The 16,738-nt window shown below is 38.3% G+C and overlaps 1 protein-coding gene across 1 annotated transcript; it reads left to right on the forward strand.

Annotated features, from left to right (window-relative positions):
* Positions 1–16: 16 nt before the first annotated feature.
* Positions 17–11,660, forward strand: ELOC (elongin C). The gene is made up of 4 exons (XM_065832462.2): positions 17–136; positions 8,352–8,409; positions 10,468–10,611; positions 11,226–11,660. Exons 2-4 carry the CDS (start codon positions 8,406–8,408, stop codon positions 11,414–11,416), a joined length of 339 nt encoding a protein of 112 aa, XP_065688534.1. The 5' UTR covers positions 17–136; positions 8,352–8,405; the 3' UTR covers positions 11,417–11,660.
* Positions 11,661–16,738: the final 5,078 nt, after the last annotated feature.

The following is a 16,738-nucleotide window of genomic DNA, read 5'->3' on the forward strand; positions in this document are numbered from 1 at the left end:
CCTTCCAGAGGCAGGGCGCTCGCCTTGGGCCGGAAGTGCCCTCTGACCTAGCCGGAAGCAGTTTTGCGGCAGCTGGCCCGACGCGGCGGGGGCCCTGCGAGCGGGGCGGAGGGAGCGGCGGGAGCGGAGCTGACGGGTGAGTGGCCGCGGGGACCGGTTCCCCTGCCCGCGGGTAGGCGCCACTGCCGTCCGGGGGGGCGAGGCGCGCGGAAAATGGGGACGGGGGAGCCCTCGGGGACTGCCTCTCGGAGGGGAGCGGCCTCGCCCTCCTCGCCGCGCTCCTGGAGGTGGGGGGGCCTGGCCGGGAGCTGCGCCGCGGTGCGGGGAGGCTTGGAGGGGCCGGGGCGGGTCGGGGAGCCATCGGGTGTGTGAGGAGGGGTGCGGTGCCACGTGGGGGTTCCCCCGGCGGGACGGCGGCGAAAGGCCCGTTTCTCTCTCTGCGTGCGGGAGTGAAGCGTCTCCTTGAAATCTCGGCACCGCCGGGAAAGGAGCTTTCCGGAACGGCGTTTTAATTAAATATCGCTCTTAAACTTTTTCCGCCGTGAATGACGTCCACCCTGTTCCCACGCCAGGCCCTAGAGAGAGGGGAAAAACTCAGGCTGAAAGAATTTAGGATACACCCCCAGAGGTTGTTATACCGAGGTGGAAAGTGCTGGTTAAAGTGCGTTAGCTGTCATGGTCGATGAATGTAAGCAAAACAAGGTTGATGGCAAAGGGTGATACACTTAAAAGTATTAAAACAAAAACAAGGTTTTGAGAACCATGTGTTCCTCAGAGGGAGATCCTGCTTTAATATAAGGGAACTTTAGCACTGTAAGTTATTGATGGCATCTAATATGTGTGGGAGAATGAAAAGGGGTTATGCTAGCAGTTAACTTTGAAAGCCAGTTTAATCTTACAACATGTAATACTATGTGTAGGAAGTTAATTGAAAGTGTTTACTACTGTGGATTGTGAGTTAACCCTGGTCTGGTAGGGAGGCTTAGTCATAAGCCATTTGTTTACCTGGGTTTGCTGAAGATCACGTGCAAGAGTTCAGTTTGGAAGCAAGCCAGAAAAAACAGATAAATAGTCAAGTAAGAGACCTTTAGGGTAAGAACCACTGTGTGCCCTTATTTCTGAATAATCCCTTCTGTGCTTCAATTTCCTACTTTTGCTACATACAGAGGATGAAAAATACTGTTCTGAGAGAAATGTTTATTAACTGAAGTGTTACTTAGCAGGGGAATACATGTTAATTGGTTCATCTGTAATACCTTGGCTACCAGCGTTGCACACGTAGGGCACACCTTATACCTGGAGATCAGTCTTTTAAAGTGTGCTTAAGTTAGGCAAATAAAATTTTTGCTAACATCTCTCACTAACATGGGCAGCTTTAAGATAATCTGTAGAAACTTTCAGCACTTCAGCATTTTGTTGTTATTGTTGTAACACAGAAAAAATCATTTGAGATTTCTTTGTTCATCACCTATTCTACTACAAAAAAAAAATTAGGTAGCTTCATGTAGTCTTAATGTGAAGACTTAATATTGGTACAGTGAGGAGATCAAGTTGATTCTCTGAGGTACCTTCTGTCTCCCAGCCTTATATTTCTTTTGCTGTTCATGCCTCTGTCTCGTATGCCTTGTGTGGGGATAAATGAATATCTTTCAAAAGTATACTTAGCTTCAGATGTTTTATTGTGTTTTTGCAGTACTGAGTGTATGTTACAAGAAACCCTAAAGTTCTGTCATAAGAGCATGGGTTTTGTCAGATTAAAACTAAGGAATGTAGATGTATTTTGACAAGTTTTCGTGCACATAGAAAGGTTCAGACTTTATCTTCATTTTGGGGTAGTGTGCATAATTGTAGTTTTCAATGAAGGCTTATAGTGGAAAGGCAGAAATCCATGACCTATGAGATTTTGCAATATACTAGCAGCATTTTTTCCCCTAATGACACGAGGTTTTAGGAAGAAAAAAGTAGTATCCCCCCTACCCCTTTATTTAAAACAAACAAACACAAAACAAAAACACCCACAAAACTTCATTGGGAATTACTGAAAAGGAAAATTTCCTTACACAGAAGAACACCCTATGTGAGCTCTTTGATACTCCATGCACAGTATCCTACCTCATCTACTGTTTAACTTAACTCACATTCACCTGTAATATACCTTCCTGTCACACTTGAGTGTGCCCTGCAACATTTGAATTTTAGTGCCTGTGAGTATGGAATAGTGAATCAGCTTATCTGGAAATCATGCCATTCTGGTTTTCCCTTATGTTTTTTCTAAATATGCTTCAACACTTCTTTACAGTAATTATTTTTTTATGTGTACTGAACAATGAATACTAAACTGAAGAGCGGTATTTTTAAAGTTAGGGTATAAGATTAAGAATAGGGCTAGAATTTATGATTACGGATTAGGAAGCTACTGATTTAACACAGAACAGCCTTCGTTTGCTGATGAACTCCGACTAATATACAAATGACACCCAGAAAAAGTCATATTTGGCTTCTAAACTAACCTAGGAATTGTGAAGGCATTTGTTTTATTTGCCCCATGTTTTCCAGAATTTGATAGCATCGAATACAGAAATGACACCAGCTGAAGTACGCAAATGCCATGTGTGTTGCGCAGGAAGCAAGTTGGAAACCATTTGGACCAGAATCTGAGTTTTTAAAGAGTTTTCTGTGGGATCAAAGAGTCTGAATGCTTGAAATGTTTGCATAGATATAATTTTCTTGTGCTAACCAGAATAAAGCAATGGAGTTTTGGAATCAGTGCAGGGGTTGCATGTTTTGAGTTCAATTAATGTATGTCCTCCAAGTCTGTTCCATTTTCATCAACATACAAGATGTAAAAGGAAATTAGATTCTGGAAAGTCTGGGAAGCTTGGGAGATGAGCATGCAGCTTTGGGAATGAGGTGGGAGGGTCGTGGACACTCTTCGTTGTTTTGTTTGCATTTGATGGTCAAGAGAAACAGGAAAGAAATCAAACTAAACCCACTACACTATATTTTTTCTTAGAGTTGTAAGGATCTTTAAGTATGCTAATGAGAACACTTTCCTTGTGTGGGTAATTACCATGTTTTATGATACTTTACTATATTCTACCTTGTAGGTGTAATTATTCTAGCAGCTTGTGCAAATTTTTAGTTTTCTAATATCTAACAAGAATTTTATGTTTTCTGCAGCAAGAGCTTTTTTACACTGGTTGGGAAGTTTCTGTGCCAAGTATGCTGATTTTAGTTGTATTGTATTCTCCCTCATTGATTAAAAAGTGGCATATCCTTTTTATGTAACCTTTCTTTTAACAAATGCAGGCTTTGCTCAACATCTTTTTTTTTTTTTAAATTTTATTTTCAAGGAGGTAAGGTAGGAGAACAATAATGTATGTGCTTTTTTGAGATCAAAGGCAGGGAGCTGAGCTGCCTGAGTGGTAATGCCACATAAGTTTCTTGAAGGGGAAATGGAATCCTGAATGTACTTCTAAAAAAATGAGTGGTTCTTTGCAGGAGTCTGAAATAGTCAGGTCAGAAATATATAATAAAAAAGGCAAATGTCTGAGTGTTCAGAAAACTTGGATTGTTCTCTTCCCTACTGCTGCATTGGTGTAGTCTTGGTGAAGTCAGACAGGGGCAGCTATAAAATGTGTAAAAGTAATTAAAATATAGGTAGCTCAGAAGTCTCACCAAGTCTCTTTTTCTGTGCCTTGGCAAGTGTTTTTGTTTGTATTGTTCCCATTATACAGAAGGAAAATATAGTTACATGTGTATTGGAAAATACACCATAAGAAAATAATTTCTGGTAAGAGAACATATGAGGTCACTTGACTTTTCTGTCTCTAACCTATTATTTAATACCTAATGACATGCAGTTGTCAAAAAAAAATTGTGCAGAAAATTTCGCTTTTACTACACGCACAAGAGAGAACTTGCGTGTGGCAGGGACTTGTACATCCTTTGTCTAATTTCTGTGTGCATTTTTTTTTTTTCTGGTTTGGGAGGAAGTTAAATAGCAAATCAAGATTTCCATCAAAAATATATAAATCAAATATTGCAAGTTTTCTATGCCATTTTTTTCAGTGTGTTTCTTCTGCTGTTCCCACTTTTCTGCAAATTTATGGACCGATAAGATAGTTGACTGAAAAAAAATAGGCTGTGGCTTGCGCAAGATCGTGTTGATAATGTCTCAGATAACTTAAGTGTAATTGTTGGGAAGGAGATGCTTTTCACAAAATAATTTTGAACTGCAGTATGTTCTAATCTTCATGAAGTATCATAACATACTGAACACTTCTTGATGCAGAAGAGCAACCCATAGATGGTAACAGGATGTTATTACACTTTTGGGTTCCCAGGTTTCTTGATTTTCTTTCCTTCTGTCCTCTTTGACTCTGTGATTTTTCTGTGCTCTCTGCTGTCCTTATTTTGTCAGGAGTAAATCTATACTCCTGATAGTATTCGTTATTATCTTTTTAGATTTTTTGGTTTTGGAAATGGTACATTGTCACATCAGAATAGAAACTGAGTGAAACCAAACTGTATCCCTTTTTTACATGTTGAGTGCATCATATTGTATGATGTCTTTTTCATAAAAGCAGGTAGGCTTTCTGCATCTTTTACTTTTGGCAATGGAATGTTAGTTTTGTTCTATATTGGAACCACAACTGAATTCTGGAATAGCAGTAAAAGTTGTATTCTTTTTTTAGTTAAAGTTTCTTTGTTGTACTTAAACTGAAGAACAATCTTGGCATACTTCTGTTTATCCTTTTAATGAATTGTTATATTTACCTTAATCCCAGTTTTATTTTGCTAAGCTGAGTAAGGAAAGCTAATGATTTTTTTATATAACAGGCTCTTTGGTCATATCAATAGTGCCTTTCTGTAGTTCTTGTAATTAGAACTTTTTTCTTGAAAACAGGAATTCAGAATCATGTGTCGTATCCCAGACAAGTTCTTGCTCATATGCATCAGTGTTCATATTTCCCTATCTCTGTTGCAAATAAATCCTTGATGTGTCTTTGCCTTCCACTTCCCCCCCACCCCCCTTTTTTTTCCCTCTCCCCTACAGAGTTGCATCAGTTTATAGTTGACCACAGAATGACTCTACTCCCAAGTAACAAGCCCTGACTTCATGAAAGAAGCTTGCATTGGTCCCTAAGTGCAGGAGTCTTGCACTTCATATGATTTCATTTCATGTGGCCTCTAGTATGCAATTTTTTAAGACCAGTCACTTGTGTGTGATACTCTGTTTCCCTTTTGTTGCAGTGCTTTCCACTTCTGTCTCATCTAAATCTACCTATTATTTTCTGGCAGCATTGTTTCAAAAAAATTGAAGTTTGAGGTAATTTTTGGAGGAACTAGTAGTTCTTTTCTAGTCCAATTATTCTATGTTTACAACATTGTACTGTATTCTTATCAAAAGTTCTTCTCATTTTAAGATTACCCTCGTATCACATTAATTTAACCTCAGATGATTTACCGAGTCCAGATTGCATCTTGTTTGAGTTTCCTTTTTTCAAGGAAATTACTGATTCATTTTTTAGATATTGGATTAGTCCAGCATATACTAAATATGCTAAAACTTACTGCGCTTTTATCCTGCTTTCCTTTTTAATACAGTCGAATTCAGACCACTGAGCCTGATAATTTTTTCCGTTAAGTGTCAACTACTGTGTTTTTTTTCTCTCTAATCATATGATAGCAGGTTTATTTTCTTTAAATGCTTATTGCAGTTTTTGGGACTGCTTTAATATTTTGGTGTAGATATTTTCAGTTCCCCACATTCAGTGTATTAGCCTTTTCAAGTTAGGCTTGTCCTTTGGAAGATGTTAACGTTGCCTTCCCACTAACTCGCCAGTCTTTATTCCTGCATGGAGTGGCATTACTTGTATTGGAAACCAAGACACGTTTTATCATCACCAGTACCTTCACAAAATGGTATCACTTCTCCTTTGTGGTTTTTTATTTTAATCATTATTATTATTTAAAGATCATAAACAGTTTTGCTATTTCGTAGCGTAGGAAAGGGGTTTGTGGTTAGAGAAAGAGGTAGCACAAGTGATCCTCTTCTTTGAGGTAGAACTAATAATGCAAGGTATCCCTTCAGTTCCTGAGCAACAGATACTCTCCATTAAGATGCTTGATTTCCATTTACAAAAAACTGTTGCAATAGGATGAAAGATCGGATTGGTTTTTATGCAACAATTGTTCTAGCACTGGAATGTAATTTCCTTGGATGAGTTCCTGGAGTTACTGAAAATGGCAAAGGCATTTAACGCTCAATATTAAGGTACCTCTGTGACATTGTACACAAATTAACTCTCAAAGGTCGTTCTTGAATGTGTCTTATATTTAGGAAATTTTCATCTGCAAGATTAGAGGCGAAGATGTTCCCTATATCAGTCTGGAAATGTTTTATAAGATATTTCTGTGAAGTCAGGATATTTTTCAAAGACAACAACAATGTAAGTGGAGGATGAATTTTGCTCAATTCTCCACAGACAACTAAAAGCTATTGGTTATGTATGTGTAGTTTGAGGTGTAAGTAACAAAGTGCCTTCTTGTGAAAGCTAGAGGAAACATTCAGACAATTTCATATTCATAGTTATGAAATAAGAGAGGTGAACAAATCTGCACCAGTGTTGCTGTTAGGAAGTGAAACTGTCAACGATAGGGAAGAGCTGCATCTTCTGAAGAGATGCAGAGATCTCTGTAAAACTTCCTCCAAGTCTTGCAGCTTCTTCCTCAACTTGTTTATCTTTTTTTGCTAAGCTTTTACAAGAAATGTAGGAGGGAGGGGATGAGGGGGTCAGCTCTGTTCTGTTTTTCCACACCTTTCACTCTGGGGTCCTTCTCTGCATTGAGTGATTGTAGTTTGTGCCCATGTTGTTGTTCTTTGCTTTCCAAAGCAACAACATGGATTGTCTGTATTCTTAACAGTCTCTTTGCTGCCTCTGACCGACCCTGGATACCTACATGGAAACCACCCAAAATCACTGGTACTGTTTTCCTGAACCTGTGGACAAAGAACAGTAGTTCATTGATTTGTACTGGGTTAATGTTTGGAGAGTAGCTGTTGACATGAAAGGAATTTTAGGACAGCAGGTGGGCAGTTAGAATTTCTCTTCCAAAGTTTTGTTTTCCACAGCAGAGATGCAGTTCAGCATAAAGAAATATATGTTGTATCTGAATATACTGAATTTGTTTTACAAATAAGTACTTCTTTTCCTCTAACTCTTTGGATTCATTTACATGGCAAAATATGTATGGTGCAAACTGCGTGTGAATGTAAAAGCTATGGAAGCTCCTGGTTAACTCATCATGTGAATACTTACATTAAATGTCTAAGGTAGATTATCTAGGTGACACTGGTGGCTCTATTAGGAGATATCAGCCTTCCAGGAAGGACAAGTGGGAGGCCAGGTATTTAATACACAGTGATTAGGTTGATCCTTGAGCCTTCTCCAGCCTAAACAACCCCAGCTCTCTCAGCCTCTCCTCATATGACAGGTGCTCCAATCCCTTGGTCATCTTTGCAGGACTCGGTTCAGTCTCACACGTCCTGGAGAGCGCAGAGATGGACCCAGCACTCCAGATGTGCCCCGCTAGTGCTGAGTGGAATAACAGGGTCCCCTGTCTCAACCTGCTGGCAACATTCCTCCTCACACAGCCCAAGGTGCTGTTGGCCATCTTTGTTGCAAGGGGACATTTCTGGCTCATATACAACTTGGTGTACACCAGCACTCCTGAATCTCTTTCTGCAAAGCTGCTTTCCAGCTGGTTGGCCCCCAGCTGGCGCTGGTGCTTAGGGTAATTCTTCCTAAGGTGTAGGGGTTTGTCTCCCTTTGATGAAATTCATAGGTTTCCTGTTGGCTCCTTTCTCCAGCTTGCCGAGGTCCCGCTGAATGGCAGGACAAACTCTCCTTCACAGTTTCACAGCGTAGTGAACTGTTCTGACTTTTTTTTTTTTCTGTAGACAAGCCATTCTGTCTCTTAAGTGCCTTTTGCAGTATATCAAAACCTGCTGCATTTACATCCCCGATGCAATTGCATAGATCGTGTCCATAGTGATGAAAGTAATAGGGCTCTTGAAATAACTCTGGCTTATAGTCAAGGGCTTTTAAAAAGCATAGGGCAACTACTTTTTTACAAAGTAAGCTAAAATTTAGAGATTCTTGAATATGGTAGGGATCTCTGGACAGCAAAGATAAGTTTCAAATGTAATGCTCATCAACATAGCATGCTATGTATCATCACTTTCTTTTCTGAAGAGTGTTTATTATAATATTAAGGCTAATAACTAAAGCTGACTTAAGAAGTTGTACTTCTGACTGGAAATATTGCCACTTCTGTCTTTTCAGACGCTCCTATTGTAAAAGCTGCAGTTGTAAAGAAAATTTTTTAATAAGAAGAGAATGGGTAAGTTAATAATCTTAGACTTTTTTCCTTTATTTCCTATAATGTGAAGCGTTTTCTGTGTTACATTGGTAGGGAAGGTAGATTGTAAGACTTCAAATGTTGATCTTGTCACTGTTTTTCTTGTAGCCTCAAAAATAAATGGAACTTCCTACAAATGTGTTTTAGGAAGATTTTCTGAAGTGACTGTTCATTTGTCAAAGGGCTTGTTCAAAGCACATCTATCTAACAATAAATTTCACTTGCTTAATATGATAGTGCTGAAAATGTACTAAGTTCTGGTTTAGATTTTTGTTTGTTAACCAAGGTCAACTGTTTGAATTCTGGATGAGAGATCATAATAAGGGCTGACTTTTTATGATAAATAACTGTGTATATGTGTGTGTGAGCTAACTAAATGTCTGAAACTGTTGTATCTGCCTTTCTGCAAATGGCTGGTTCATGAAACATGATTGGACAGATTCTGGTTTTATCTATTCTTTTAATGAAGGTATTTTAGCACCTTTGCCACTGGTAGTAGTTTACTACAATTGGCAATAACTACATAGTAATTCAATTTTTACTTCAAATTCACAAAGCAACTTAATTGACTGGGGGAATGTTATATTTGCTGTAACACTATATCCAATGCAAGGTACTTATTCTTATATAATGGATATAATTTATATTCCTTGTTTTGTCAGAAGGAGAAACAACGCTATCAATCAAATGTGAAGTTCATAGTCTGTATTTGTTTTATCTTCTGTACTTCTGTATGTGATCGTTCGATACTGGTAGCATATTACTTTTAGAAAAGTGTACAGAACTCTTCTGTTATACTTTTGCAAGCTGGAAGAACTTTCAGGACTTTAATTTTTTACTTTGTCAAGATTAATACTGTTCTGAGAGTCAAATGTTACGTGGAGTATCAAATTCAAGTATTTTTAATGGAATTCTGGCAATACTTTTTATATTCGTTCTGGACTGCCTTAGAAAATACAGTATTTGAAAGAAGGCATTAACTTTCCAGTTTGAATTGGATAGAAATTATGTATTTGGTGAGCTGGGGGTTGTTAACACTTTTGGGTTTTTTTTTAGTTACTGCAGTCTTTATTAGTTAAGAGTTTACAGGAATGTATAGACCAACAACAGAGCTGGTCTCAATAGTGCTATGGTGTCTTATCACGCTAAGCACTGTGCAGGCACAAAGTAGTCAGTGGTTCCATCCCAGTGAGTGTGCTGCCCAAATAGACAAGACAGGTGCGAGATGGGGAACATATTAAGACTGCACAAAGTGAACAGTGCAGTGGTGGTAACAGTAATGTTTGGGTTTTTTTTTTTGTTCAACTTTGAAAGATAGCAGTGTTAAGAAGGAATAAATGAACACACAAAAAGGGAAGGAGGATAAGGGCTTATAGAGAAATAAATATACAGTGAGACAAAAGGGAGAGAGGAAACAGAAAAAGCAGTCAAAAGTGCTGTGGGAAGAATTTCCAGATTTCCTTGGGTTTAGTGCTTTTGTGCTTTCACAACACAGGTATGCACTAATGCCGTATGGTTGTGGGTCTATCTGGGCAGTGGGAGTGGATGAATCCTGTTTCATGTCATTCCTTCAGTACAGAAATACTGACTGCTCTTAACTGTGCTTCAAAAAGCTCTTTTTTTTCCTTGTAGTCTGTATCCTTAAATATTAGGTATGTATTTAGCTAACTTTTAATAAGTACTAGGGTGATAAACATGGCAATAACCTTATGGAGGGAAGCAGTAGTACGTTTACTTCACTTGAGAATGTCTAAAGTAAAATTTCATCGCTATGGAGATTTTAGAAATCATGTCAGAATTTAATGACAGATGTTAATAAAAAAAAATCCTACTTTTTGAAAAATTCTCATTTTAAAACAGATTGCTGAGTGCTTCAGAGAAGTCATCTTCAAATATGCAAAATGCTTCTGTCTTATTTTTGGTTGTATTGGGTTGTTCTGCTGTCTGCAAACATAGTCATAGAAAAGACCGCAGTTTGCCTTCTTAATGATGTGAATCAGTCATTGGGTTCTGAAACTGTTGATCTGATTTCCATTATAGATGGAGAAGAGAAAACATACGGTGGCTGTGAGGGCCCAGATGCTATGTATGTGAAGTTAATATCCTCCGATGGCCATGAGTTCATTGTAAAAAGAGAGCATGCATTAACATCAGGAACAATAAAAGCTATGTTGAGTGGACCAGGTAGGTACCTTCATGTCCTTTGTTTTCACTCTTGGACAGTTTGAATTTATGTCATGCAGTGAGTGAAAGTTAGAATAAAATATAACTTTTCCAGATCCTGACTGGTTCCTGTTTCCAGTGAAACAGTCCACCTCGGTGGACTACCCAATATATAATTTGACTCTGGTTTTCCACAGTTAGCAATCTTACAGTGTTATTACTACTAGTTTCCCATGGTATGGGAACTCAAGGGTATCACGTGAATTTTATACAAAACAAGAGTTGGTATTTTTTCATTGCTACTTCCAGGGTGGAACTTTTAGTGCTGCATCTGGCTTGGGTGAAATTAACTTTCTTCATAGTTAACAAACAAGCATCAGTAAAATTCTGGTGTAGTTGTTCATAATATTGTTTATAGGCTGCAGCCAGAATAAAAATTTTGTAATGCAGGGGATCTTAATGTTATTGAGGCTTGTGAATGTGGCACATCCTGCTTTACACTGAAGAATCTAATACCCAGAAATATGGGATTTATGCAAGTCTGTTTAGAATGTGTTTTATTAGTATGGTAAAGCATTTCATTTTGCAGTGAATTGAGATTGTGATTTTTGGTTTGATGTTTTGTTTTTCTACAGGACAGTTTGCAGAAAATGAAACAAATGAGGTGAATTTTAGAGAGATTCCATCCCATGTCCTATCCAAAGTATGCATGTATTTCACCTACAAGGTCCGCTATACTAACAGCTCTACGGAGATTCCTGAATTCCCAATTGCACCCGAAATTGCACTGGAACTTCTGATGGCTGCAAACTTCTTAGATTGTTAAATAAAATAAATTATAATTAAAAAATGTAAAACTTTTTTCAGTATTTAATACATGTAGTTCAGTTAGTAACTTTTTTTCAGATAGCATGTTGCGTGTGTGCTATTGAGAACTGTAAAGTTCACTGCAGAGGCAGTTGCCTTCAGTCCTTTTGCATATAGCAATCATTCAGTTGAAGTTTGTTTTGCTGCTTACACGAATAAGGACCTTTTCACAAACTGAGACAAATAAACAAATATGCCAATTAGTAGATGGCTATGCCTTATCCTTTAGGTGTGGTAGAACTTTCTTTTAATAAAATGACCATAGAAAATCCTGGAGTTTAGTCTAACGCGCTCTAAAAAGTAATTATAGTTAAATATGAGTAGCTGTTTAGGGTTTCTAACTTCCTCTTATTAAAGTTTCTAAACATCTGAACTTAATCTCCTTTGTAAGATAGGTGTCCTTTTGCAGAGTTATGCTAACTAGATTAGAAGTGCCCTTCCTAGGGTTTGTATACTGATAGCAATATTCCATCTAGGTTGAAAGTGGAATATGTAGAAGAATGCTTAAGGCTTTTAATTTAAATCACAGTATAAACATGTGTAAAGGTGTACTTGATAAATTTTTCTTTTATAACCTAAGTTTTCCCCGTTACTAATTACAAATATTCAAGTCACTTGTCTGTACAGTAAGACGGTGATCCTACTAACAGTGGCTTTTAAGGGTAAAAATAACTTACAATCTGTGTATATTATCTTCTGTATAACATCTAAGGTTATTCTTAATGTACTGTCACTTGACCTGATATGGGTTTTATATGGTTTCAGTTATGTTTTTTTTCCATTGTTGTGACTGGCTCTGTAAAGTGTGTATTTAATCTTTAGCATAATAATCATTTAAGTTTTCTAACATAGCAACTGAAAAGATAGCAGTTATCCCATCTTTTACTTCTTCCTCAACCTCTCCCTTGAATCCACAGGAAAAGACCCTGAAATGTCAAGGTCTTTTGTATTTGAAGGAAAGGGCATTAAGCAGATGTTTAAGGAGCTGTTTTATAAATTTCATAGGTATTTCCAGTGTTTTTACAAATATTTTAGGGGAAAAGGCAAGCCACTGACAATACTAGAGTGGAACACATAATCTCTTGGTAGTTCCCGCTGGTGCTTGCCCATACTATGAGTTCTTTGTTCAAAACAAGTTTCCATAAAGGAAAAAAAAATAAACTTGAGACAAGAAGTTGCTTTTTGTTCATCCACAGCCTGAAGAACCCAAAATAATCTGTAAAATGATGCAAGTAAAATGTAGTTAGCATTTCCATCAGCTGCCACTGCTTCAGCTTTGTTTTGATCAAGAAATGGTTCTGGTCTTTTATGGGAAAATCCCACTGACAGATGGTGGGACCTCTTTATTGATATATTAACTAATGGTGAATTTAGAGGGCTGAAACTCTCCTCTAAATCTATTTGCCAGCACAAATACAACTTCGAAGGGTTTTTTCTGGACAAAGGCTGGTAACTTGCATAGACTGTGCAGTCTGCCTGGGGAAGAGTTCAGTTCTGACAAATGAAATTTTACTCTGGGCTTAAAGAACACCTGATAGACAAGCTGACATTTGTCAATGTGGTGATAGATTAGTTGACATTTATTCACATCACACACTTTGGCACAATTTATTGTGATTAATGTGGGGATGTTAATGACTCGATAAGTTTTGCATGGTAAAGCTGGAGTGCATTGCAAGGTGATTGTCTGAAATCCTATGTTTGAGCACTCTGGTCAGTGCTGTTAGTAACTAATTTTTGAGAGCACTGAAAGGATAAACACAAACCAGACAGACCCTGTTATGCTGCTTTTGTTAGAGGCACAAGGAATACCCTAAAAGGTCAAGGAATACCAACATGGATATTTTAGTCCTAACTACATTTCAGTGTGAGTGACTCTTAAGTCTTTAGCCGCTTTTAATAGTCTTGAGGTTAATGATTTCATGTTCAAAATTATTTAGTTCAAAATTGAAGTAAAAAGGATGTCACTTTCCAAATTTTTTTCTTCTTTTTTTGTTTGTGGGTTTTTTTGTTTGTTTTGTTTTGTTTTTTTGTTTTGTTTTGTTTGTTTGTTTTCCTTTTTAAGTAATCTGGTAAAATACGTTGCATTTTCTGATTCCATAATTCAGCAGTAAGGTAAAATAGCTGGTTTAGTTCTGAATAATACTTTCATTGCTTTTCCTTCAACTTAATGTATCATACAGTAGCTTTGAACACTCAGGAAATGCAGTAGTGCCCTAGAGCGTACTATTTGCAAAACCACCGGCTGTTAAGAAAACTAACCTGTAGATTTCTGAGGGGCGGGGGGGCAGGGACAGAGGGAATTAGTGCAATTTCCATGACAGTGACATGGGTATGCTATTATCAGACAATTGGAAACTTACCACACTTAACCCCTGAGTTCTAAATAAATTTCAAAACTGAAAATTTTTAAACCTGTGTTTCTATTGATTTTTGACTTCTTAGAGCAAGTATTCATATGTAGAGTCATAGTTTTCATGGTTATGTGGTGAACAAATTGCTAGTCTAATCAGTATTTGGGTAATAAGTGGTAAAACTGCATTTACTAAATTAAATATATTTTTTGTAGTTCTGGGGAGTTTCATAGATTTGAAGTGTTCAGATATCTTCGTGCTCCTCTGAATTACAAGTATGCACTACTCTCAGGAACAACCAAGAATGGTATTCCTGAACAGCTTTGAAGAGGACATTCTGAAGGTGACACCAGGCTGTGTGGTGCAGTCAGCACACTGGAGGGAAGGGATGCCATCCAGAGGGACCTTGATGGGCTTGAGAGGTTGGCCTCTGTGAACATCATGAACTTGAACAAGGCCAAGTGCAAGGTCCTGCACATGGTCTGGGGAAATCCCAAGCACAAACACAGGCTGGGCAGGGAACAGATTGAGAGCAGCCCTGAGGAGAAAGACTCAGGGATGTTGGTTCATGAGAAGCTGGCAACGTGCGCTTGCAGCCCAGAAAGCAAAATGTATCCTGGACTATGTCAAAAGAAGTATGACCAGCAGGTCAAGGAAGGTGATTCTCCCCATCTGCTCTCGTGAGACCCCACCTGGAGTTCTGCATCCAGCTCTGGAGCCCCCGACATAAGAGATACATGGACCTGTTGGAGCAAGTCCAGAGGAGGGCCACAAAGATAACAGAGGGCTGGAGAATGTTTCCTAAGAAGACAGGCTGAGAGAGTTGGGGTCGTTGAGCCTGGAGAAGGCTCCAGGGAGACCTTATAGCAGCCTTCCAGTACCTAAAGGGGACCTACAAGAAAGCTGGAGAGGGAAATTTTACAAGGGCATGTAGTGGTAGCGCAAGGCATAGTGGCTTTAAACTGAAAGAGGGTAGATTTAGATTAGATATAAGGAAAAGGAAGAAATTCTTCACCGTGCTGATGGTGAGGCACTGGAACAGGCTGCCCAGGGAAGTTGTGGATGCCCCATCCCCAGAAGGGTTCAAAGCGAAGTTGGATGGTACTTTGAGCAACCTGGTCTAGTGGAAGGTGTCCCTGCCCATGCAGGGGGGTTGGAACTGGATGATCTTTAAGGTCCCTTCCAACCCAAACCATTCTATGATCCTTTGATAAGATTTCAGGTGCCCCATAATACTCCCTTTTACTTAGTAAGCTAATCCTGTATCTGGTGGTTCAAATTTTAAACTGAACCACTGATTTAGCCATACAAACGTCTAGGTTCTTTACTAACTAAGCGATGAGAAAAGTCTTGCTGGGTTATTGTTTTTCATCATTTGAGTGTGTGTAAGCTGCTGAACAAGTCTCTGATGGTCTCCAACGTGAAATAGCCTATGCATCCAGAACGATCAGAACTCTGCTTCACAAGACAGGAAAGTTCTTTTTAGTTCTGACGTTGAAGAAAGGCAAATTCACCATCAAGATTCACCACACCATTGTATTCAACAGCTGCATTGAACATCATGTCTAAAAGGCATTTCTTAATTAACAGCAGTAAGTCATTTGTTGCTTCTGTGTTTTATTGCTGTATATCGTATTTCACAGGCATAAGTAGCAGCAGTGGCTAATTTTTTTTTTCACCCTTTCTTGTTACTGTTCGCATTGAAAGGGGTTTCCCTACACCTGGCTAAGTCTGTTGTCTAATGTGATAGATAAAGGGGACAAGGAAATCAATGCGGGGGGAAAGTTAACTTTACAGCCTGTGTTTTGTGTCCCTAGTTTTGTTTTAATTTTTTTTAAGTTTCAAATGTTATACTATAATTTAAAAGAGCAACAGCTACTGCAGACCCAACAAAAGTACAGTGTTAACGTGTAGATACTAATGAGAAATAGCAGGTTTTCCTACCTGAAAACAAAAGCCAGAGGCTGTGGTGTAAATTTAATTTCAACAACTGAATGACAGAAAAATAGTAGGAACTCGTCTTTTTAAGACTGAGTGGATTTGGAAGTTAAACTGTTATGCTGGTTTTTAAAGACCAAACTTTGCAGTTAGCAAAAAAGGCATTTGGTAGCTTTTCCCATGAAAAAATCAACTTCGAAGGAATTTTTTGACAAATAGTAAACTGGATTGGAGTTGGATTTATTTTTAAATGTAGCTTATCAGGTGGCAATTTTATGGGGAGATACCAATGCTGTGAACTTAATGTGTTACACAACGATTGGATGAGCTAAGAAAGAACACACAGTAGATTTTGTGATTATTATTCGTCACCTATGAAACTTGTTTGAGTGTCATCCCTAGGACTGCACAGAGAAAAGAACGGTCAGCTTCTATCAGTTCAAGTTTAGCAAGTGTTAAGTGTCACGAAATAAAGCTTTGAGTATGTTACATCTAAAACATAGGTTGTGGTGCAATTGCTCTTCTGTGGGAGAAAGGTCACTGAGATTTAAAAACAGAGAGGAAAAAAAAGATATTTTTCTCTGTCATTCCCATGTTAACTGTTTTATCTTTACAGAATACAGGATTTTCCTCCCACGCTATGTGGGAGGAGAATCAGAGATGCAAGATCATGATTGTTCTTAGAGAAATGGAGCACTTAAATGTTCTATCCTACTGAACTTGGGTACACAGACAGTTTTCAAGATACTAATCATGTAATGTTTTGGAGCCTCGCTTGTTGAGGGTAATACTGGAAAATTAAGTTAAAATTGCCCCTGAAATATGGGCTGCATTTTAGACTGGCGAAAGTAACAACTTGAGAGTTTTTAGATAAATTAAAATCTTACTGTACAATGCTAAAGTGACTGGGTTTTCAGGATAGTTTTGTGATGTGAGTTTGTTGGGAACACAAGCATGGATTAATGCTACTCTTTATTTATTTGTTGTAA

The sequence above is a fragment of the Patagioenas fasciata genome, chromosome 2 (genome assembly GCF_037038585.1).
Source record: "Patagioenas fasciata isolate bPatFas1 chromosome 2, bPatFas1.hap1, whole genome shotgun sequence".
Lineage (NCBI taxonomy): Eukaryota > Metazoa > Chordata > Aves > Columbiformes > Columbidae > Patagioenas > Patagioenas fasciata.